The 24,149-nt window shown below is 40.4% G+C and overlaps 1 protein-coding gene across 2 annotated transcripts in view; it reads right to left on the bottom strand.

The window, feature by feature from the left end:
* LOC124605567 (tRNA N(3)-methylcytidine methyltransferase METTL2) overlaps nucleotides 1-23,872 on the bottom strand; it is a 42,894-nt gene extending 19,022 nt beyond the window's left edge. The window contains exons 1-3 of one of the 2 annotated variants that reach the window (XM_047137341.1): nucleotides 23,720-23,872; nucleotides 7,758-7,910; nucleotides 7,270-7,680 (exon numbers count right to left, since the gene is read on the bottom strand). In XM_047137341.1, coding sequence (XP_046993297.1) covers nucleotides 7,270-7,680; nucleotides 7,758-7,910; nucleotides 23,720-23,814 — 659 coding nt within the window. In that variant the 5' untranslated portion in view covers nucleotides 23,815-23,872. The other variant, XM_047137340.1, reaches the window with a different exon arrangement.
* Nucleotides 23,873-24,149: the final 277 nt, after the last annotated feature.

Below are 24,149 nucleotides of genomic sequence, written 5' to 3'. Positions count from 1 at the left end.
TTATACACAACTTATGGAGCTGTATGATAAAGCATTTCAGGGAGAATGTGCAGAATATCATGAGTCTCAGAATTATTTCAAGCAGACGATTAGAGAATAGAACACACATTCATGAGTGCAACACCTTAAACTTTCAAGTAGCAAACACACCTAAACTTTCTGAATCACATAGGTCTAATGTAGTGGAAGACCTAAGTGATCATATGGCTGATAGCATCAGTAGTGCCAAGGACAAATATGTGGAGCAGAAATGGATAAAATTCAAAAGCTCTGATAAATATTCCTTGGACCATTACCTTCCGAGAAAGTTTTGAGTGATGGGATAGGCTCACCATGGTTTAACAGGCACGTTATAAAGTTGCAAAAGCAAAGAGAGTCATAGCATAGTTCACTTTTGCAAGAAGCATTCAATGAATTTCAAAATAAAATTTTGCAACCAATTCCAACTAAAAATCCTGAGAAGTTTTCGTCTTACATTAATTCAATAAGCAGATTGAAAACATCTATTCAAGCACTCAGTAAACATACTGAGTACTGAAACTGAAAATGACAGAGAGACGGTCAAAATACTTAATTCAGTGTTTTGAAACTGTTTCACTGAAAAAGATCACAACAAAGTTCCTCCTTTCAATCATTTTACAAGTGTCAAAAAGTCTTGTATTGAGATAAGTGGACATGGCATAGAAAATAGACCAACAACTGTTCAGTAACAGAAAGGCATCTGGACAGATGAGATACTTGCGAGATTCTGCAGAGATTATATGAAACTCTTGCCCCCTTTCTGATAGTAGTTTATCATAGGTTGCTGATGGCGTGAGTGGTATCTAATGACTGGAAGAAAGGCGAGCCATTCTCTTTTTCAAGAACAGTCACAGGATAGATGTACATTATTACAGGCCTGAGTGAATGGCACCATCAGTTGTAGAATTGTGTAGTGAGTTTTATGCTCATGTGTTTTGACTTTTTGGAGTTCTTTAACATCAGGAAGGCATTTGATTTAGCTCTGTACAATGGAGTGATATCAAGCTGGGAGCTGTTGTTTGTGGCTCTCTGGATCTCATGTATGGACAGAATGATCTGTGCTTTGCAAGACCTCTTGTTTACAGAGTCCACATTGTTTTTTATATAGGAAGTTATCCTCAGATAGTACGTTGGGAGAATGAATGCATTCCAGAATTACTACCAGAAGTAGTAAAGAAAGCACTTTGATACATTGAATGATAGGAAAAGTGTAGAAATGAGTAAAACAGTGAGAAAGGCAGTGAAAGCAAAACTTGTAGTTGTTAACAAAATGTTGTGTTACAGGGCAATGCCAAATATTTGGAATTGATCAATGCACTGACTAACATGATATGATGTATGCCCAGCATAAATGCCCATTTCATTTTCTTCATACTTCAACTGTTCTCAACTGTTCTTTGCACGGTGCTTTCCAACATCTTCTCATAAATATTTCTGAACAGTTTTTTGACTATTTAGTCCAGTTACTTCTCTCTGACCCGTGTTATCATTTACTTTTCTTTCTTTTCTCCTCTTCATCAATTGTCTTGTGTCCTCAAAACTTTTGTTTAGCTTGTTTTTCTTCACTCCCACAAAATCCCTAACTGTTTCCAGTATAAAATTTGTAAATTATCATTTCTCATATTTAAACACACAGTGGTTCAAATGGCTCTGAGCACTATTGGACTCAACTTCTGAGGTCATTAGTCCCCTAGAACTTAGAACTACACTCCTGGAAATTGAAATAAGAACACCGTGAATTCATTGTCCCAGGAAGGGGAAACTTTATTGACACATTCCTGGGGTCAGATACATCACATGATCACACTGACAGAACCACAGGCACATAGACACAGGCAACAGAGCATGCACAATGTCGGCACTAGTACAGTGTATATCCACCTTTCGCAGCAATGCAGGCTGCTATTCTCCCATGGAGACGATCGTAGAGATGCTGGATGTAGTCCTGTGGAACGGCTTGCCATGCCATTTCCACCTGGCGCCTCAGTTGGACCAGCATTCGTGCTGGACGTGCAGACCGCGTGAGACGACGCTTCATCCAGTCCCAAACATGCTCAATGGGGGACAGATCCGGAGATCTTGCTGGCCAGGGTAGTTGACTTACACCTTCTAGAGCACGTTGGGTGGCACGGGATACATGCGGACGTGCATTGTCCTGTTGGAACAGCAAGTTCCCTTGCCGGTCTAGGAATGGTAGAACGATGGGTTCGATGACGGTTTGGATGTACCGTGCACTATTCAGTGCCCCCTCGACGATCACCAGTGGTGTACGGCCAGTGTAGGAGATCGCTCCCCACACCATGATGCCGGGTGTTGGCCCTGTGTGCCTCGGTCGTATGCAGTCCTGATTGTGGCGCTCACCTGCACGACGCCAAACACGCATACAACCATCATTGGCACCAAGGCAGAAGCGACTCTCATCGCTGAAGACGACACGTCTCCATTCGTCCCTCCATTCACGCCTGTCGCGACACCACTGGAGGCGGGCTGCACGATGTTGGGGCGTGAGCGGAAGACGGCCTAACGGTGTGCGGGACCGTAGCCCAGCTTCATGGAGACGGTTGCGAATGGTCCTCGCCGATACCCCAGGAGCAACAGTGTCCCTAATTTGCTGGGAAGTGGCGGTGCGGTCCCCTACGGCACTGCGTAGGATCCTACGGTCTTGGCGTGCATCCGTGCGTCGCTGCGGTCCGGTCCCAGATCGACGGGCACGTGCACCTTCCGCCGACCACTGGCGACAACATCGATGTACTGTGGAGACCTCACGCCCCACGTGTTGAGCAATTCGGCGGTACGTCCACCCGGCCTCCCGCATGCCCACTATACGCCCTCGCTCAAAGTCCGTCAACTGCACATACGGTTCACGTCCACGTTGTCGCGGCATGCTACCAGTGTTAAAGACTGCGATGGAGCTCCGTATGCCACGGCAAACTGGCTGACACTGACGGCGGCGGTGCACAAATGCTGCGCAGCTAGCGCCATTCGACGGCCAACACCGTGGTTCCTGGTGTGTCCGCTGTGCCGTGCGTGTGATCATTGCTTGTACAGCCCTCTCGCAGTGTTCGGAGCAAGTATGGTGGGTCTGACACACCGGTGTCAATGTGTTCTTTTTTCCATTTCCAGGAGTGTAGTTAAACCTAACTAACCTAAGGACATCACACACATCCATGCCCGAGGCAGGATTCAAACCTGCGACCGTAGCGGTCTGGGGGTTCCAGACTGCAGCGCCTAGAACCACACGACCACTTCGGCCGGCTAAACACACAGTGTTTTCGATCCAAAGCTTTAAAACTGTTTACATGTTAACTGCTATTCTTCCTGCTTTATACCTAAATCTTTTGAATCAATATAACTGGATTTGTCCTTAAAGAGTTTAGTTCTATCTAAGTTAGTGTCCAGTTTTATTTTGCTTCTGACTAGCCAGTCATCACTAGATATCCTTAACTGGTTGAAGATTGAGGAATCTTGCACAGTTTTCTGTTGTCTGACAGCACATATTCAACCTCACTTTTTATTATCTTTGATCCTTTCCATGTTAATTTTCTGCCTGTTTCTCCCCCGTCCCCCTACTTTAGAATGCACATTCAGTTCGTCCTAACAATTTCCACAAACGTGCCTACACTATCATTTCTCATATCAAATCCAAACTTCACACCTGAAGAGCCCTGTTTTAATTTTTTCCCCAATTCTGCATTAAAATTTATATTTCTGCACTGTAAAATCCGTCAGAGAGCCACCCGTCTACTTCTGTTAGCTAAACTTAAATCAGCTTGGGTCACTGTCACATAGGGCTATAATGTGAATGGTTAAGATGTATGTGATGGGACATTGTGGTACAAACAGTTTCATTCATCTACTGCAACTTGTTTGGCTTGAGAGGCCCGACCAGTGACAATGTTGCTTCTGACGTAAGTGAACATGCAAATCTCCTCACCCACGTGGTCACTGCTATGGTATTATGGTGTCCCCTGGAGGGACTATTTTCCATAGATCACACAACGGAAAGAAAATCCAGGATGGAATGTAAAAACATTATGAAAAGGAAAGTTGCTACTCACCATATAGCAGAGATGCTGAGTCACAGATAGGTGCAACAAAAGACTGCCAAAAATAAAGCTTTCGGACATTAAGGCCTTAGTCAACAATAGACAACAATAGACGACACACACACACACACACACACACACACACACACACACACACACACACACACAAACACACAAACGCAATTCACACATATGACTGCAGTCTCAAGCAACTGAAACCACATTGTGAGCACAGCACCAGTGGCCTGCATTTATTGTGAATCTCTCAAACAGCACAAAGTCCCAAGTGACTGGAAAAAAGCACAGGTGACTCCAGTATACAAGAAGACTAAAAGAATAGACCCATAAAATTACAGACCAATATCCCCAATCTCGGTTTGCTGCAGAATCCTTGAACATATTCTCAGTTCATGTACAATTAACTTTCTTGAGACTCAGAAGCTTATGTCCATGAATCAGCATGGTTATAGAAAGCATTGCTTGTGTGAAACTCAGCTTGCCCTTTTCTCATATTATGTACTGTGAACAATGGATGAAGGGCAACCAGCAGAGACCATATTTCTAGATTTCCCAAAAGCATGTGACATGGTGCCCCAAAGCAGGCTGTTAACAAAGGTACGAGCATATGGAATAAGTTCACAGATATGCAAGTGGCTTGAAGACTTCTTAAGTAATAAATCACAGTATACTGTCCTCAACAGCAAGTGTTCATCAGAGACAAGGATATGGCCAGGAGTGCACCAGGGAAGTGTGATAGGACTGTTGTTGTTCTCTATACACACAAATGATTTGGTGTACAGGGTAGGCAGCAATCTGCAGTTGTTGCTGATGATGCAGTGGTGTACAGTAATATGTTGAAGATGATGTAGACAGATTTTCTAGTTAATGTGATGAATGGCAGCTTGCTCTAAGTGTCGAAAAATATAAGTTAGTGCGGATGAATAGGAAGAACTAACCTGTAATGTTTGGATACAGTATTATTAGTGTCCTGTTTGACGCAGTCAAGTTGTTTAAATATCTGGGCATTATGCTGCAAAGCAATATGAAATGGAATGGGCATGTGAGAACTGTGGTAGGGAATGTGATTGGTCGACTTCAGTTCATTGAGACAATTTTAGTAAAAGTGGTTCATCTGTAAAGGAGGCTGCATACAGGATGCTGGTGTCACCTATTCTTGAGTACTGCTTGAGTGTTTGGGGTCCCTACCAGTTCATATTGATGAAAGACATCGAAGCATTACCGGTCGGGCTGCTAGGTTTGTTACCAGTGGGTTTGAACACCATGTAAATGTTATGGGGATGCTACAGAAACTCAAATGGGAATCCCTGGAGGGAAGGCAACATTCTTTTCAAGAAACACCCCTGAGAAAATTTAGATATCTGGAATTTGAAGCTGACTACAAAACGATTCTACTTCCGCCAACATACATCACATGTATGGACCACGAAGACAATATATAAGAAATTAGGGCTCATACGGAGACCTATAGACAGTCATTTTTCTCTCACTCTATCTGTGAGTGGTGCAAAAAAGGAAATGACTAGCAGTGGCACAGGGTACCCTCCGCCACGCACTGTACAGTGGCTTGCGGAGTATCTATGTAGCTGTAGATGTAAGTGTAGAAAATCATTTGTGTCCTAGCCTAAGCAAAAATGATGTTAGTGTTATATTTCAGTTCTCTGATTAGTTCAAACTTCAGTTGCATTTTATATCATAATTGTAATATGCACTGTTGTAACTAGTACAATGTATTCGCACTGTGAGTTTGTCTACCCGTGGCCTGAAAGCATCTCTCCTCCAAACTATTTACACAGGCACTGCACGTTATGGACATTATACTATACACAAACAATTTGTTGATACACCATCTGCTACAGGCACCACCAGAGAGCACAAGCCATGCTTCCAAGCAGTGTGCGCTTCTGTGCTGCTATTAGTGAAAGAAGTACCATCCACATGTTACACTGTCAAGAACGCACTTCCCCCCGCTGGATACTTAAGGCAAAGCACAGCATCTAGCAGCAGCATTCAACTGCCTACTCAGTTCTGAGCCAGGAGCCAGCTACACTCTGGTAGTTCATCAGTCGGTAGTTACTACGACCGGATTGGACATTCAGCTCTAAAATGCACTTCAAGGGACTCCACACGGTGGGGCCCTGACGGACACTGCATCTACAGTCACTCGGGGTGAACCTTCCCTCAGAGTTGGCATCATGCCAATGAACTTGTTTCTGTCGTTCTCAAGTGATCAAGAATGATCTTTCAGTTGTTATTACAAATTTACTTTATTGTGAACTTGTGCATGAACTAAGTGTTCTTGCACTTGGGAATCATTGTTAATACAGTGTGCAACCCCTGAATGGGACATTACAGTAATGGCGAAGGCTTCAATATTAATAAAATGTATTCAAGAAAAGTTTATGTGAACAAAGTTGGGTCTTTCATAATCCCATAAAATCCAGCTTCAAAACTTATTTTGTGACTCACAGAAACTTTCAATGGCACTGTTAGTGCTTTTTGGAATGAACCATCATAAACCATTAGTTTAATACATTCACTCCTGCAAAATGCAACCAATGTCAAATGCTTCATCTTTTATGATCTTCATACAAACTGTCAAAGCAAATTATGTTTCCAAATACTTGCCAGCAAAATAAATTAATTGTAGCTTCATAGTAAAAAACAAAAGCCATGAGTACAATAAAAAGACCACAGCCAATTTTTACTTCTTACACTCAATGCATCACTGCCTGAATTTGGAACTGAAATAACAAAAATCTATAGAAGTGCTCATTACTCTCAATACAGTTTCCTACAAAGACAGATTTGACTACCAAGATACTGGCCTTATCCAAGATAATAGTCTTCAGTGTCTAGGTGAACAGTCACATATTGTATTATTAAATGATAAGTGCTATGGTGATCTAAAAGAATACACAATTTAAATGAGTTCTTTGGAAGTAAAAAAAAGTCTATGTGGAAAATAAGTTAAATTTTTGTTTAGAGTGCAGTTTACAATGTTAGAATATTATAATTACAAGTACTTTTCTAGATAATTTCTAGTGACTGAATTTGAAACTCTATTATTTTATAATGCTATTTCATGCAGTCAAAACATGACCTCTGTGACCGCCATCAGTCAATGTTATTGAGATTAACAGAATTAAGAATGACGCTGAATAATACACAACTATCACTATACCTCTCAGGTTCATATTCTGGATTTTCTTTGAGTATATTTATGGCTGTTGGCGAAAAATCACAGGCGTATACAAACAAATCTGGATTTTTAGTATACTGAAGAATTGGAAAAACAGTGTTTCCAACACCGCATCCTATTTCAAGTATTCTGAATGGTTTGTTATTTATTGTTCTCTTTTCTTCTGCATGGTTTATAGTTCCTAAACCTTCAGAATTAAGATTGCAAGTTGTTTTGCATGATTTTGCATTTTCCAACTTTGTAGTGTCACTGCAGGAACCTGCACCATCGTGCTCATGTTTTACAGCAACACCTTTAGTAGAATTTACACTAAGAGGCACATTTTGGTCCACTTCTGATTCAGGAGCAAGCTCAGGAAATTCTGTGAACAGCCAGTGCCTGTCCTTGAAGAAACTGAAACAATAAATGTAATATAACAATGTCCAAACAAGTCAGAGAGATTATACAAAGTATTCTATTCATCAGCATACCGATTTTGATGAATTTCATAAAATGCATCCCAAAACTGACTCGCATTGTTTTCAAATTTTTCTTTCTCAGTTTCATCCAAAACTGTTGACGAATTTTCAAGCACCTTATTTCTAGCCATTTCCTCCTGTGTGGCATCCCATTCCACATTATCCCTGCAACAAAACATCAAAAAGATTACACATTAATTGATACACAGAAACAAACAGAAGATTCACTGACCCATATCAGTAGCTGTCGGAACGATTTATGCAGCTCTGTGGACAAAGACTTTTTCTTTTTCATGGAGGATTTACATATTACTACGGTTACCCAAGGTCATAAATGAAAAACAATGGGGTTCAATTCTGATTGGCTGCCAGTATGGAACACACCAGCACTGAGCACCTCACTGTGTACCTTGTGTTGGATTTTGTGAAGGTTTATATACTTTTAACAACTATCCAAATTAATGGTTTGATAGAGCACTGGGTGTTAGACTGCATTAATCAGCATTTGAAAACACTTCTGCTGCTGCCTGTCGAGTACTTTCTTTCCATGGGCAAATTTATATGTTTTACAAATTGAAGGGGTTGGCATTAGAAAGTGCTAATCCTCAGTTTAGTAAGTATTAGTCCGATCATGTTATCTGTTGTATATTCAAAAGCACAACATTACTGTAACACTTTATTCCACATGCACCACTAGAAAGCAATGTGAGTGTGTGTGTGTGTGTGTGTGTGTGTGTTTGAAACAAAAGAGCAATAAGGATACTAAACTGGCTATTAAAAAGTAGCTATACAGGATGCCATTTCTGTACTGTTTCTAAATTTAACTTTAGTTTTATTTTTGTGATGCGTAGGGAAGTCACCACAAACAGGCTGCTCACGAGGTGTGGCATATGACAATTTCATCACGTCAAAGCCTTCTATCCAATCACTTGTTGACAAATCTGAGATAGCAACAGGAAACAGCAAAAGGAAAGCTGAAGGCATAAATTTCACATTTTAGAAATCTTTCATGCAAGAGGATCATACAATCACACCGTTGTTTGACTGTCGTACAGAATCGCACATGGAGATATAGAAACAGGCATTCCTGGTGTAGAGAAGCAACTGAAAGAGTCGAAAACAAATAAGTTCCCAGGTCTAGATGGAATTCCAATTCAAGAGTACTCTGTGGCACTGACATGTTACTTAGTATGCATTTATGGCAAATCTCTTGCCCAACGCAAAGTCCCAAGTGACTGGTAAAAAGAGGTGCTGATTCCCATGTACAAGAAAGGCAAAAGAAAGAATAAGCATGATTACAGACCAATGCCCTTAACATCACTTTGCTGCACAATTCCTGTACATATTCTGAATTTGAATATAATAAATTTCCTCAAGACAGAAAAGCTTCTGTCCACAGAGCAGCACAGGTTTAGATAGCATTGCCTGTGTGCAACCCACCTTGCCCTTCTGTCACACTATATTCTATAAACCATAAATAGAGGGCAACAGACAGATTCTATATGAATTACTAGATTTCCAGAAAGCATCTTACACAATGCCCTAACACAGATTGTTGAAGGTCCAAGCATACGGATTAAGTTCGCAGCTATGCGAGTAGTTCGAAAACTTTGTAAGTAATAGAACCCAGTATGTTGTCCTCATCGCAAATGTTCAAAAGAGCAGGGTATCGTCAGGAGTGCCCCACAGAACAGCGGTAGGATCCCTCTTACTCCCTATATACGTAAATGATCTGACAGACAGAGAGAGCAGCAATTTTCAGATGTTTGCTGGTGACACTGTGATGTTTCATAAGATGTTGCCATTGAATGACTGTAGAAGAATACAAGATGATTTAGAATTTCTAGTTGGTGTGATGGATGACAGCTTGCTCTAAACACAGGAAAATGTAAGTTAAGCAAACCAGTAGGAAAAATAATCTTTAACATTTGAATATAGCATTAGTCATATGCATCTTGATACAGTCACATGGATTAGAGAGCTAGTTATAATGTCACAAAGCAATATGAAATGGAATGAGCATGTCAGGTTGGCAGTAGAGAAGCCAAGTGCTTGACTTTGCTTTATTGGGAACATTTTGGGAAAGGCCAGCTCATTTATAAAGGAGATGGCATACAGAACTAGTGTAACCCATTCTTGACTACTGCTCAAGTATTTGGGATCCCCACCAGGTCAGACTAGAGGAGGACATCAAAGAAATTCAGAGCCATGCTTCTACATTTGTTACCAGCAGGTTCCATCAGCACACAAGTATTACAGAGATGCTTTATGAACTCAGATGGGAATCCCTGGGCGAAAGGTAACGCTCTTTTCATGAGGTACTATTGCAGAAATTTAGAGAATCAGCACCTGAAGCTGACTGCAGAACAATTCTACTGCTGCCAATGCACATTTTGCATAGGGACCAAAAACATAAGATGAGCGAAATTAGGGCTCATACAAAGGCTTATACATGGTCTTTTTTCCTCACTCAACTGTAAAGAGGAACAGGAAAGGAAATGACTAGTAGTGGCATGTGGGACCCTGTGCCACGCACCATATGGTGGCTTGTGATATACATATGTAGATGCAGATCTGGTGCCCGAAGAACCTATCCTTTTGGTTCTCATAATGAATTCGAAGTTATTGACACTGTAACAATGTTATGGCCCTGATGGACAAAGCAAATGGAAATTCATGTAACACCATATTCAGTTCTAATGTGTTACTTACAGTGAGAGAGATCCATGAAGTATAATCAGTGTTACTTGAAGCAACTGAGTATGATTGCTTACTTCCATGTAATGGGACTATCAATTTAACATAGTGCACAACCATTCAGTCACTGCTGATAACACTAATCATTCTTCATATTTTGCTGTACCCCACAAACACACAAACTTAACATAAATATAATGCCATACTTTGAGATTCTCGTATTAACTGGCAACTGTGCAGTTAGAAACATAAATGATTTCCATAGATAAACACACAGGAGAACATTGTATAACTAATGGTGCTGTATCAACCTCAGATTACCTTCACTACACTGCTTGAAGAAATAAATATTAAAAACTTATCTTTACACAAGATTTTGAAATTCTTGAAGCATTTAAGGTGAACATATGTAGGTGGGCTATTTTCTAAAATAGTATGTTTGATGTATAAAATTGTACTGTCCATTTAGACTGCATCAATTTTTAAAACTGTGGTCAGTTTCAGTTCCACATCAACTGTCTTCAGACCTGTATATATCGGTTACAAAAGTAACCCGTCCAACTCATCAGTAAATTTACATGATATGTCACAGCACAATATTTCATGACCAAAATTTATATTTTCTAATTAATTGGATGGATTACTACTGTATCCGATATTTAGATTGAAGATAGGAATGCAGAACCAAAACAAGTCACAATTTTAAAGTGAATGCAATCTATACCAACAATAAAATCTGTTGTACAAAACTAACTGCAGATTCTCTCCAAAAAAAAACAGTTGCTTTTTGCAAATATACATTTTATGTACTCACTATGACTTCTTTTTTCACCCCAGAACAAACAAAAATACCCCATTTTGCTGAAATTATCTACCAAAAACTGAATTACTGAAAAAGTTTACCTGCAGACTGCAGATGGGTCTGTAGCTTGAGACATCATTGAGGACCCCTTTTCTTGTAAACTGGTACTGTGTTTGTTGGTTTTAGAATGTCTGGTAGCTCGCCAGTAGCTAGGTATTTATTAATTGCTGGAATAATTAACTAAATGCGTCTCTTGGTGCCATGTCTTCAAATATTTACTGCCATTCAACAGCAAACAATGCAGTGCTGAGGGCATCTAATCTTCCTTTTTTTGATAACTTCTACTGAATACAGTTTAGAGTCCATGTAGTGTTGAGCTAATGTATTCACAGCAGACTTCAAACCGGTGATTAGGCCGGCCAGCATGCTGCTGCTGGAATTTCTCTGTCAGGGCAGAGTAATGATGAGTTGGCATGGTGCAAGACACCAGTCCGTCACAATGGCGATCAGTGTTATCTCGTGCCGTGCCCCAATGCTGTGCTATCTCAACACTCATGCAGGGTGTGACCAGAGGTATCACCCGGCCATAGCAAAGCTTGGCAAATTTACCATATACACTCACTGCCCTGACTTAGCAGTACCTATCTACAACTACTGCCTGTGCCAAAAACTACTCTGTATCAGCCGTTGGCCCAATGTGAGTAACCCAGCGTTTTCTACAACCATTTGCCGCCTCCACTAGCTGCTGGTCTATGGGCCACTCCTGGATCTGATGCTACCAGTGTCTGAATGGATGCTACATGGGTAGGCTCTCCATCAGTCTTTCATCAACCAGCTCCTGGGAACCTAGAGCTACCTGCGGTCCTGCACATACGCGCCTCACTGACGGAGGAATGCTTGACAACGTTACATGTTACAGAGCTGCTGACCCTAGGACTCTGCTGAGACTGCGTTTTGCCCACAATGACTGCTGATGAATACATCATCTCATGTTTTGTTGAGGTGGACTCTGCCACCTGGGTACATTGGATACCACTCAGTTGCTGACTTCTGTGAATTTACAAGTTCTCCATACATTATGATGTTGGTACTGAAGCATTTCTGATTCCATGACAGACAAGGATCCAATTCTTTACATCCAAAGCCCTGCTCACCATCCTGGCATCTAACAGTATCAATGGTCAATGGACCATTCTGGCAATCTAACCAAATTTGATTACTTGAGTGTGTGATTATGCACGAAAGAAACTGTTACAGGCATGCATATTCATATACAGAGACATGTAAACAGGCAGAATACTGTGCTGCAGTCAGCAACGCCTACATAAGACAAGTGTGTGGGGCAGTTGTTAGATCGGTTACTGCAGCTACAAAGGCAGGATATCAAGATTTAAGTGAGCTTGAACTTGGTGTTATAGTCGGCTCATGAGTGATGGGACACAGATCTCTGAGGTAGAGATGGAGTGGGGATTTTCCTGTACGGCCATTTCAAGAGTGTACCATGAATATCAGGAATCCAATAAAACATCAAATCTCCAACATCGCTGCGTATCAGCAGCAGACTGTTCGAGTTTCTGGAGGTTCTACTATAGTTTGGGGCATGTGCACCTGGAGTGATATGGGATACCTGATACATCTAGATAGGACTCTGACAGGTGACATGTACTTTAGCATCCTGTCTGATCACTTGCATCCATTCATGTCTATTGTGCATTCTAACAGACTTGTGCAATTCCAGCAGGACAATGTGACACCCCAAACGTCCAGAATTGCTACAGGGTGGCTGCAGGAACACTCTCCTGAGTTTAAACACTTCTGCCAGCCACCAAACTCCCCAGACATGAACATCATTGAGCATATCTGGGATGCCTTGCAATGTGCTGTTCAGAAGAGATCTCCACCTCCTCGTACTCTTATGTATTTATGAACAGCCTGCAGGATTCATGGTGTCAATTCCATCCAACACTACTTCAGATGTAAGTTGAGTCCATGCCACATTGTGTTGCAGCACATCTGTGTGCTCGCGGGTACCCCACACAATATTAGGCAGGTGTACCAATTTCCTTGGCTCTTCAGTGTGTAAGCCAAGCCTACCAGGATGCAATGCAAGGTTTCCACATAGGGGAAATAGTAAAGCACAATCCCTCCATTTTTACAAAATCAGATGTTGGAATCTATGAGTCTTTTTCATTGTCAGTGTCTGTCTGCCACGACACAGTTACTGTTTACGTTCTTATCAAGGAGCTGATGAAACATGTAAAAACACAGTTTGCTCATAATTCCCACATCCATATTTTATTTATGCCTCCAGCACCCGATACTAAACTTTCAAAAATTTTCTCAATTTGTGCAATTACAAAAGAGGCTTTGGAATGATGTTAGAATAGATTTTTTTTTCTACATGTCATACAAACACATGTTCTAATGGGACTGGAGGAACAACAAAGTGATTAGCGTTAAGAGTAAGCTTGCAAGCCACAGTGAATAGGCAGATTCTTACACCTATAGATCTTTTTTGTTCAATACAGAAAGCATGAATGGCATTAAATTTGATTTCCTCAGCTAAGAGGAAACACAAGAAGAGATGTTTAAACATGGGCTTACTCTAACAGAAACTAGAGAAAAATTATCATTTTTCCAAATGACAAAACAGCAATTTAGGTTGTCGGAGTTTAAAATGATGCATCAACTTTTCTAGCCAAAATTAGCGACCTCTAATGAGAACACTATGCTGCATTTATTTATGAAAAAGGGTGGTGGGCTAGAAATTCCTTTAAGGCTTCCACTGAAGAGAAGGATGCTTTCACAAGCTTTATGTATTCACATGGCCCCATTTTACTGGCCAGAAGGAGAGACAAGTGCTGCGTTCCACAACAGCACATTGTTGCAATTATACCTGCTACACAGTGGCAGTGTCTGGCTGGCAGTACAGTTTTCCTTGTGATTTTCAACAGCTAATAAATGAAACCTCTAAAAAATTCATGTAGCTTGGAATAACCATAAATTTAAAATCCCAAAAGAAACCTCTTCTAGCTTTGGCCTGGGACACTTCGGAAATGTATCATCAGGCTTCAGACTCTGTGGATACAAACACTTATTGGGCTTGAGTGGTAAAGAAAACCACCAATGGCTGCTGTTGTACAGCTGTGGGCATGCCCCCATGGTGATGTGCATGCTGGTTCTCTCACTTTAAAAGAAACCAGCAATGGTTAAGGGACTATGGAGAATAGCAACAGATTTGTAAAATTTTTCACGAGAACACACAAACCACAAACTACACAATACTAAATATGCAACACTTTAGTATGTCAACAGCACCGCAGAATACAAATGCACATGCAAAATATTCATTACCATGAATCCCTCCTCCAAAAAAAAAAAAGTATTGTACACTGATATGAACTTCACCAAAATTTACACACTCAGTAACAGTGTAAAACTTGAAGGAAGTTCATAGAATGTGTTGCTGCCATTCTGCAATAATTTTACTACCATGATCTCCATTGCCTTGGTAATGCAGTGTTAAATTTTGAAGTTTATAACAACTTTTATTCTGTAGTTATTACAGGATAAAAACAGGCCGAAGTATGTCATGATGAGCTGCAACAAAGATAATCTTCTTTACAGAAGTGGGCTGAAAGAACCCAATTGTCTGCCCTCAATTTATTAACCATTGTAAAGCTGTAGGAGAATGAAATATAAACATTCAAAGACCTTTCAGGTTTATAAGAAAATTATTGGTTGATTTGGGGGAGGGAACCAACCAGCAAGGTCATCGGTCCTATCGGATTAAGGAAGGTTCGGGAAGGAAGTCAGCCGTGCCCTTTCAAAGGAACCATCGTAGCATTCGCCTGAAGCAATTTAGGGAGATCATGGGAAACCTAAATCAGGATCACCGGATGCAGGTTTGAACCATCATCCTCCCAAATGCGGGTCCAGTGTGCTAACCACTGCACCACCTCGCTTTGTCACAAAATTATTTTCTAGGATATAAAAAGCTAAACCACATTTTTTCAATCATCTATTTTTTTGGCCAACTTTGCTTCAAATTATCTATATGAAAACATATCATGAAATCATTTATTATTATTACATGTAAGATCGTGCAAGATGACTTAGTTTTCTTGCAAGAAAATATTGCCAGAGATATACGTATCTACGGTTCAGGTGGTACTATTGGTTCGTGGCTTCAGTCATACCTAAAGGACCAAAAGCAGACTGCAATGCTGAATGGCTCATCCAGGGACCTGTCTCATCTGAGTGGGAGACCTCAAACTGCAGTGGGCCACAAGGCCATGTCTTAGGTCCACTGATATTTCTTATTTTCATTAATGACCTTCCTCTTTGTTGCAATACAATGAGTAAATTTATCATTTTTGCAGATGATACTACTATCCAGCAACATTCCTGAACAAACGACAAACAAAGCTTTCACAAAAATTTTAAATTGGTTTTCTTGAAATGGTCTCTCAGTCAATGCAGATGAAACCCATTCTATGAGGTTTCATAAACCACAAAGAAATCGTAAAGAAATTAACATAAAATGTATCAACCAACCAATTTAAAAAGTTGAGGACACAAAATTCCTGGGTGCATATGCAGATAGCAAACGTAATTGGTCAACCCACATCCTTCATATTTTTAAAAGACTTATCTCAGCAATATTTGCACTATGATTACTTCTGTAGCTGAAGTAGATACCATTAAAGCTTCCTACTTTGGCTACTTTCATTAATTAATGTCATATCCTATTACATTCTGGAAGGGGGGGAGGAGGGGGGAACAACCTGTTGCAAAAAAAATTTTCACTGCAAAAGAAGAGCTATCAGCATAATGAGAGGTACTTGTTGACCTATGTCTGTAATAACTTTTCTCTGTATAAAGACAACAGTGAACACCATGACTACAAGTACCAAAAAGTTTGCACACTGAATTGAAAAGTCTAAATCTGCTTCAAAAAGGAGTTTATTACTCCAGAATTAAGCCATTTAATGCATTCCCACCACATATCAGAACCCTTCAGAAAAAAACCGCCTAAATTCAAACAAATTCTGAAAGAGTACCTGACGGAAAAATCTTTTTATATGGTCAATAAATTTTTTAGAGAAAATGAATAACACCACTAAATTTACAATTGTTTTACAAATACTTATTTTGAATACCACAATAGGCATTCAAAAAATTGGTTTTCTGTTTTCGTGTATTTATTTACTACACTACTGCCATTAAAATTGCTACAGCACGAAGATGACGTGCTACAGACTCGAAATTTAACCCATAGGAAGAAGATGCTATGATATGCAAATTATTAGCTTTTCAGAGCATTCACACAAGGATGGTGCCGGTGGGGACACCTACAACATGCTAACATGAGGAAAGTTTCCAACCGATTTCTCATACACAAACAGCAGTTGACCAATGTTGCCTGGTGAAATGTTGTTGTGATGCCTCGTGTAAGGAGGAGCAATGCGTACCATCATGTTTCCGACTATGATAAAGGTCGAATTGTAGCCTATCACAATTGCGGTTTATCATATCGCGACACTGCTGCTCGCATTGGTCGAGATCCTATGACTTTTAGCAGAATATGGAATCGGTAGGTTCAGGAGGGTAATACGGAACATTGTGCTGGATCCCACCGGCCTCATATCACTAGCAGTCGAGATGACAGGCATCTTATCCGCATGGCTGTAACGGATCGTGCAGCCACGTCTCCATCACTGAATCAACAGATGGGGACGTTTGCAAGACAACAATCATCTGCACGAACAGTTCGATGACGTTTGCAGCAGCATGGACTATCAGCTCGGAGACCATGGCTGCGGTTACCCTTGACGCTGCATCACAGACAGGAGCGTCTGCGATGGTGTACTCAATGACGAACCTGGGTACACGAATGGCAAAACGTCATTTTTTTGGATGAATCCAAATTTACAGCATCATGATGGTCGCATCTGTGTTTGGTGACATCGCGGTGAACGCACATTGGAAGCGTGTATTCGTCATCGCCATACTGGCGTATCACCCTGCATGATGGCATGGGCTGCCAATGGTTACACGTCTCGGTCACCTCTTGTCAGCATTGACAGCACTCTGAACAGTCGACGTTACATTTCAGATGTGTTACGACCCGTGGCTCTACCCTTGATTCGATCCCTGCGAAACCCTGCATTTCAGCAGGATAATGCACGACCGCATGTAGCAGGTCCTGTACGGGCCTTTCTGGATACAGAAAATGTTCGACTGCTGCCCTGGCCAGCACATTGAAAACATCTGGTCAATGGTGGCCGAGCAACTGGCTCGTCACAATATGCCAGTCACTACTGTTGATGAACTGTGGTATCGTGTTGAAGCTGCATGGGCAGCTGTACCTGTACACGCCATCCAAGCTCTGTTTGACTCAATGCCCAGGCGTATCGAGGCCGTTATTACGGCCAGAGGTGGTTGTTCAGGGTACTGATTTCTCAAGATTTATGTACCCAAATTGCGTGAAAATGTAATCACATGTCAGTTCTAGTATAATGTATTTGTCCAATGAATACCCGTTTATTATCTGCATTTCTACTTAGTGTAGCAATTTTAATGGCCAGTAGTGTAATTGTAATACTTAGTGTAACACAATTTTCTGTTAAATGGGTATATGTTCTAAATTACTTATTTTATTTACATTGTATCTTTTATTTTATTTATGTAAGTTACATCTAAGCTATGTAGAATTTGACACATTCCATAGCTTTGTGATTTACTCACTACCTGGATCTACAGAACACAAAATAAACAAATAAATGAAAATGAACAAAGTTGCTGAAGAATCTGGGGTGCACTGTTGACAGCTGCAGTATGGGGTCAAACAAATTACTAAATCTCCATCAAACTGGTGATTGTGAAACTTTAGGCATGCTTAGTGTGAACACAATCTGATGTTCACACAAAATTTCATCAAAATATATTTGTGATCATGGAACCTGCATATCACTTGACATGGAATGATTCAGTTGCTAAACTAGGAAACAGTCCACAGCCAATATGCATTCACTTGCCTCATTCAAATGAAACTGAATCATAGTGTATCATTCAAATGCAGTACAAGATACAGTCACATCCCAATAATGGCCATCAAAAAGTGCACAACCAAACAGTGTTCAGCCCCTAATAGTGGAGCTGTTCAAAGCAAACATGTTGAGTGATCTAAAGAAACATCATTATATTCTGGGAGTGAATAGAAGAGTGACTACGTAATTTGAAAGTCAGTGCTATGGTTCTACTATCAACACTGATATTTTGCTTCTAATGTTATTACAGCATCCATTTTATTATTCTTCTTCTTCAGTAGTGCTACAGCCCTTGGTGAGCCTTGGCTTCTTCAACGATCTTCCTCCATACTTCACGGTTATTTGCTGCTCTTTTCCACCACTGGATTTCCATGCTCGCGAGATCCATTATTATGTCATCAATCCATCATCTTCTAGGTCTCCCTTTTTGCCTGGCTGAATGGACCACATCTTTCATCAATTTCTTTGGAATTCTATCCTCTGCCATTCTCTCCAAGTGTCCTAGCCATCATATTCACTGTGATTTTACAAATTTTGCTATGTTCCTACCTTGTATTAACCCTTATAATTCAGCATTGTAGCATATTATCCAGCCTTCATCCTCCCTTATTGGCCCACAGATTTTGCATAGTGTTTTCTGCTCAATGGTTCTTAGTGCATTTTTATCATGTTCTGTCAACTCCGTACCTCTGACTCGTATGTGATAACTGAGCAGACTGGGGAATTATCTATAAGCAGTTTTGTTTTTCTTGTAACAACACTATTTCTGAAAAGTTGCATATTTGCAAAGTAAGCTCTGTTTCCTGCTTGTATTCTTTCCCTTATATCCTTTCCAATACTGTTATCATTTATTATTAGGGCTCCCAAGTAGTTAAAAGAGGACACTTCTTTGAAGCATTTCCCATTGATGTTTAGGTTTTTAGGGGTTCTTCTGGCCTCAGATTGTGACATTACCATATATTTTGTTTTGTTTTCATTTACTATGAGGCCAATTTTTAAGGCTTCGGTTTCCACTGCCTAATATGTTTCCTTGGAGTGTACTGATATTTCTTCCTACTATAGCAATGTCATCAGTGTACGTACATATCTGGCTAGTTTTCATAAATATGGTGCCTCTTTTGTTGATTTTATTTACTACACTATGCAGGGCTATATTGAACAGGACAGTGGAGAGACTATCACTTTGCTTCATGCCTTTATTAAAGTCAAAGCTTTTACTCGTTCTGCTAAGGACCTTTACTTCTGCTCTTGTCTCTGTCATTGTCATTCTGATTAGTCTTATTAGTTTAGCACATATACCAACTTCTTCCAGTACTCTGTATAGTTCTTGCCGATCTATGCTTCCAAAGGCTTGTTTGAGGTCAATGAATAGGAAATGCAGGGCTAGTCATATTCATAGAACTTTTCCATCATTTGTCTTATCTCAAATATTTGATCAGGTGTTCCTCTGTCTGGTCGAAAGCCACTCTGATATTCCCCTCGTATGCCTTCGGCACACTTCTGTATCCTTTCATTTAATATACTTGTGAAGATCTTACAAGCTGTGCATATGAGTGTTATACCTCTATAGTTTTCACATGCTGTTCTGTCCCCTTTCCTATACACGGGGATTATTATTCCAGTTTTCCACTTATCTGGCATAGTTTCTGTTTCCCATACATCTGATATTAATGTTTTCAGTTCCTTTATTACAGCCTTACCACCAGTTTTTATTAATTCAGCGATTATGCTGTCTTCCCCAGGAGCTCGATTGTTTTTTGACTTGTGCACAGCCTAGGAGACATCTTGTAGTTTTGGCTTTCTTGCCTCATTGGTACCACTGTCTGCTTCCAGCTCCATTCTTTCCTCCTGTGTGGCTATCTCTTCATCTTCTAGGCTGGTGCTTAGTGTATCTTTACTCTGCCCATCTTCCGACTACCTGTTCTTCCTCCCTTATCATTTCCCCATCTTTACTGGACCAGGCCATTGTTTTTGGCTGGAATCTATTCTTCATTTTGCCTACAGCATGACAGAACTTTCTCATTTCACTCTGTTCCTTTAACTCTTCTTGTTCTTGAAATTTCTTCTTAGCCCACTCTCTTTTCTCTCTCTTGCACAGTCTGTTAGCTCTTCTCCTTAATTCTCCATATTGGTCCACATTTTGTTCTTGCCCTGTTCTTTTCATCTATTGCTGACTTGCAATCTTTATCAAACCATTCCTAGGTTCTTCTATTCCTTCTTATGCCTATTATTTCCTCTGCAGCATCTTCAAGGGCTTTTTCAATCCTGTTACTCCTTTCGTCTACTCCTACTGCAGTCTTTTCATTACTCGACTTTCTGCTTAGTGTTGCTTGGTATTTTTTTTTACTTCTCAGGGATTTTCAGTTTGTCTGTATTCCATTTCATCATCTTTTCTATAATGTTGCCATTTGTTAGTGACAGTTTCTCTCTCAAGAGTGATTTTATCACAAAGTGGTCTGAGTCACAGTTTGGCCCTCTGCAGCTCCATACAGCCATAACTGACGTGGAGTCGCGTGCAATCACTAAAATATGGTCAATCTGACTGACTATTCCATTGACTGCATACTTCCAAGTACCCAGATGGATCATTGTGTGTAGGAAGAAGTTACTTTTAATAATCATATTATTCCTTGCTGCGAATTGGCATAGTAAGTCTATCGTCTCGTTGTTTTCTTCATGTAGTGAATATTTCTCAGAAACTCCATATGGATGTTCATCCCCCCCCCCCCCCCCCCCTATTTTTGCATTAAAATCTCCTATTATTAGCATCAAGTCATATTTAGGTAAAGCGCAGCATCCTTTTTCCAATTCTTCGTAGAACTGTTCTTTAATTATATCCTCTGTTGGTGCATTCACTATTGATATATTCCTAAATTTTCCTCTTAGTCTGAGTCTGCACATCCTTTCATTTATGGGTTCAAATTCTAGAAGGTTTTTCCTGACTTCCCTTGTTATCATAAACCCTCTTCCAAGTTGGCCTGTTCTTTCTTCTGGCCCACTATATACCAACAAGTACTCAGGTTTATCTATCTGCCCATTCCCACGCTATCTTATTTCCTGTAGCCCTATGACATCATATTTAAATTTTAAAATTTCATTGGCTATTTCTTTCATTTTTTCCAGGTTGAAGCATTGTCCTCACATTCCATGATGCTACTGTCATATCCTTTATACGTTTCCTTTGTCAGGGTCGTGACACATGTTTTCCATTCAGTTTCCAAGGCTTCTGTCAAATTTCTGTAATATTCTTCTTCTTTTTATTTATTTTTTTACAGTATGGGGTTATTAGCCCCATGCCCAATACCCAACTTGGAGGACCAGGATTTGTATTAGGTTTGCTCCTCCAGGGAAGCTGGCTTCACTATGCTTCTACAGCCCTCTGTGCCCTATATTGTGGGACACACTTAATCTGACTCCTCAGTCGAGACCAATCCCGTTTGGGTGACCCTCGACTTCAACGAAGTATGCAAACCCTCCCGTCCAGCACTGAAGGTGCCTACTATAAGGTGGTGTCCCCTGGGAGGGCATCCATTTTATTGCTGTAATATTATTGGAGATTAATGTAATCCTGACACAGTGCAACCAGTTGTCAATTTCAATGATATATCATTGGTAACAAATGGTACTAGTACTACGGAAAATGGTGACAGATTTTAGTATGGTCTCTCTTACTCTTTAATTACACTACACATATTCTCTGCTTTCTATGCTGAATGGGACGTATACATTTACTACACCTAAAAAGCTGATAGAGAATCATAACCTAACAAGCTCATCTGGCTGAAATGTCAGTAGTGCTCATAGTTTTACCTTAATGGGATTTTGTGTTAAGTATAAATGCTGAGAATGCTTTTCGTTGCTTGAGCAGTCACATAAACAAGAAGTTATTAAGACTGTGCCTAACATGACTGGGTAGTTCTAATATATATCAAATGTAGACCTACAGAATGTATTCAAGACGTTTTACAGAAATGCGTATTTTCTCACCTCACCAGTCATAAAACTCACACTCACACTGGCAATTACGTAAATGGCTCTAAGCGCTAGGGGACTTAACATCTGTGGTCATCAGTCCCTTAGACTTGGAACTACTTAAACCTAACTAACCTAAGGACATCACACACATCCATGCCTGAGGCAGAATTCAAACCTGCGACCGTAGCAGCAGCATGGTTCTGGACTGAAGCGCCTAGAACCACTCGGCCACAGCGGCCGGCAATTAGGTAAACATCGCATATCGCCCACCTGCATTTTTCAATGTGGTGCATGATAAACATTACACTGCACTACCAGTCAACCTACTATCACAAACTTTACTTGGCTTTCACATTCATTGGCTTTGTCAACTCTCAACCAAACAGTCACCTTTCAACCTAACCTAGATCTTTGACAGTGCCACAGATCAGTCTGTCACCATAACGAAGAATGTTAAAAAAATGAACACTAATGAACTTGTGCAGAAATAAAAACTGGAGGGAGGGATCATATGTACTTATCAGATCCAAACCCAACATGGATAGTCACAATATGATGATTCTTACTTGGTAGAAACCTAAATATTGTTAAGTAATTACCTCTGGTACATACAAAATCGTTAGTGGCACAGACAATGGTAGACCACCTCAAGTATTAATTACTAAACCGTATCATTGATGATAAACATATTTGGAAGTAGTGTTTTCATAATTCAACTCACGTTACCCATACACATTATATTTATGCAGCAAGCCCCTAACAGCCCATACTCTGGATTTAACTTATTGTCTAATAGTGATTTACACAGGGAGGAAATTCACTTAATACCACAGCTAAAGTAACAATAAAATCGTCTGTTTTTCAGTGGAAACCTCATTTACAGGAATAAGATAAAATACACAGCTCAATTCAATCAATTGTGCAACTGGAAAGCTGCAACATACATTTAACTATTGTAATCCGCAGAACAGGTAGTTGTTATGATAATATATTTAATGATTCTCGTTTCACGAAATCGATAGCTTCCGTCAGGAATGGAAACACAATTCTTATCTACCGACATCATACTAAGCTTGGATTTTTCAAATCCCTTCTACAAGTTCTTTTGTCATAACTTTCATACACTTCACAAGGAATTCTGATCGAAAAATTGGCTGCATAATGACAAAACAATATCCTCCCGGCAACTTTCCTGAAAACTTCGGCCTTCAGCATCAACGCTACGATAGAATCGCCGTTAATGCTTACGTACCAGGCGTTGAACTGAAACACTTTTGAATGGTCTTTCAAGTATCTCGAACCATGCTGTGGCTTTTTCCTGTGCCTCGTGTGGCACAAACGCCGAAATTTTGGGTTTATAAGCTCCTTCACAAAATTTCTGCCGAACACAACATTAGCCAAATGTAAACACATAGTTCCGAAGAACTTAAATAAGTCACAATCTTTACCAGGCGTTGTGCTGAAAAACTTGGTCTTCATCTGTCAAGTATCTGTTCCCAAATTGTATTCGTTTACTATCACTGTCAGTGCGGCCTCTTTCCATCTTACCAAAACAACAGCAAATTGTCAACAAACAAACAGGTGTTTGAAAGATATTTTACACATCCCGCTGCACGGAAAGATCAGTTTAAGGAATACTTTGCGAGCAGCGATCAGATACGAAGCTGTCAGTGGCGCCACTTGACTCCACGTACTGCAGTGGCACCGCTGTTGCACTTGTGAACATCAAGTTCTCAGTGGCGTCACTGCAGTGATACCACTAGTTCCCATGCCACCGTCGCTCAAATCGCACTGTACTAATTTTCCTCCTCCAGTAAATAGTCCCATTCGATTGGTTCCATCATTTCGAAACACCGACATTCTATCTCAGTTTTCGTT

This window comes from Schistocerca americana, chromosome 3, assembly GCF_021461395.2.
Source record: "Schistocerca americana isolate TAMUIC-IGC-003095 chromosome 3, iqSchAmer2.1, whole genome shotgun sequence".
In the NCBI taxonomy this organism is placed as follows: Eukaryota; Metazoa; Arthropoda; class Insecta; order Orthoptera; family Acrididae; genus Schistocerca; species Schistocerca americana.
Note: the sequence above shows the minus strand (reverse complement) of the source record. Positions and strands in the feature narration are given on the sequence as shown.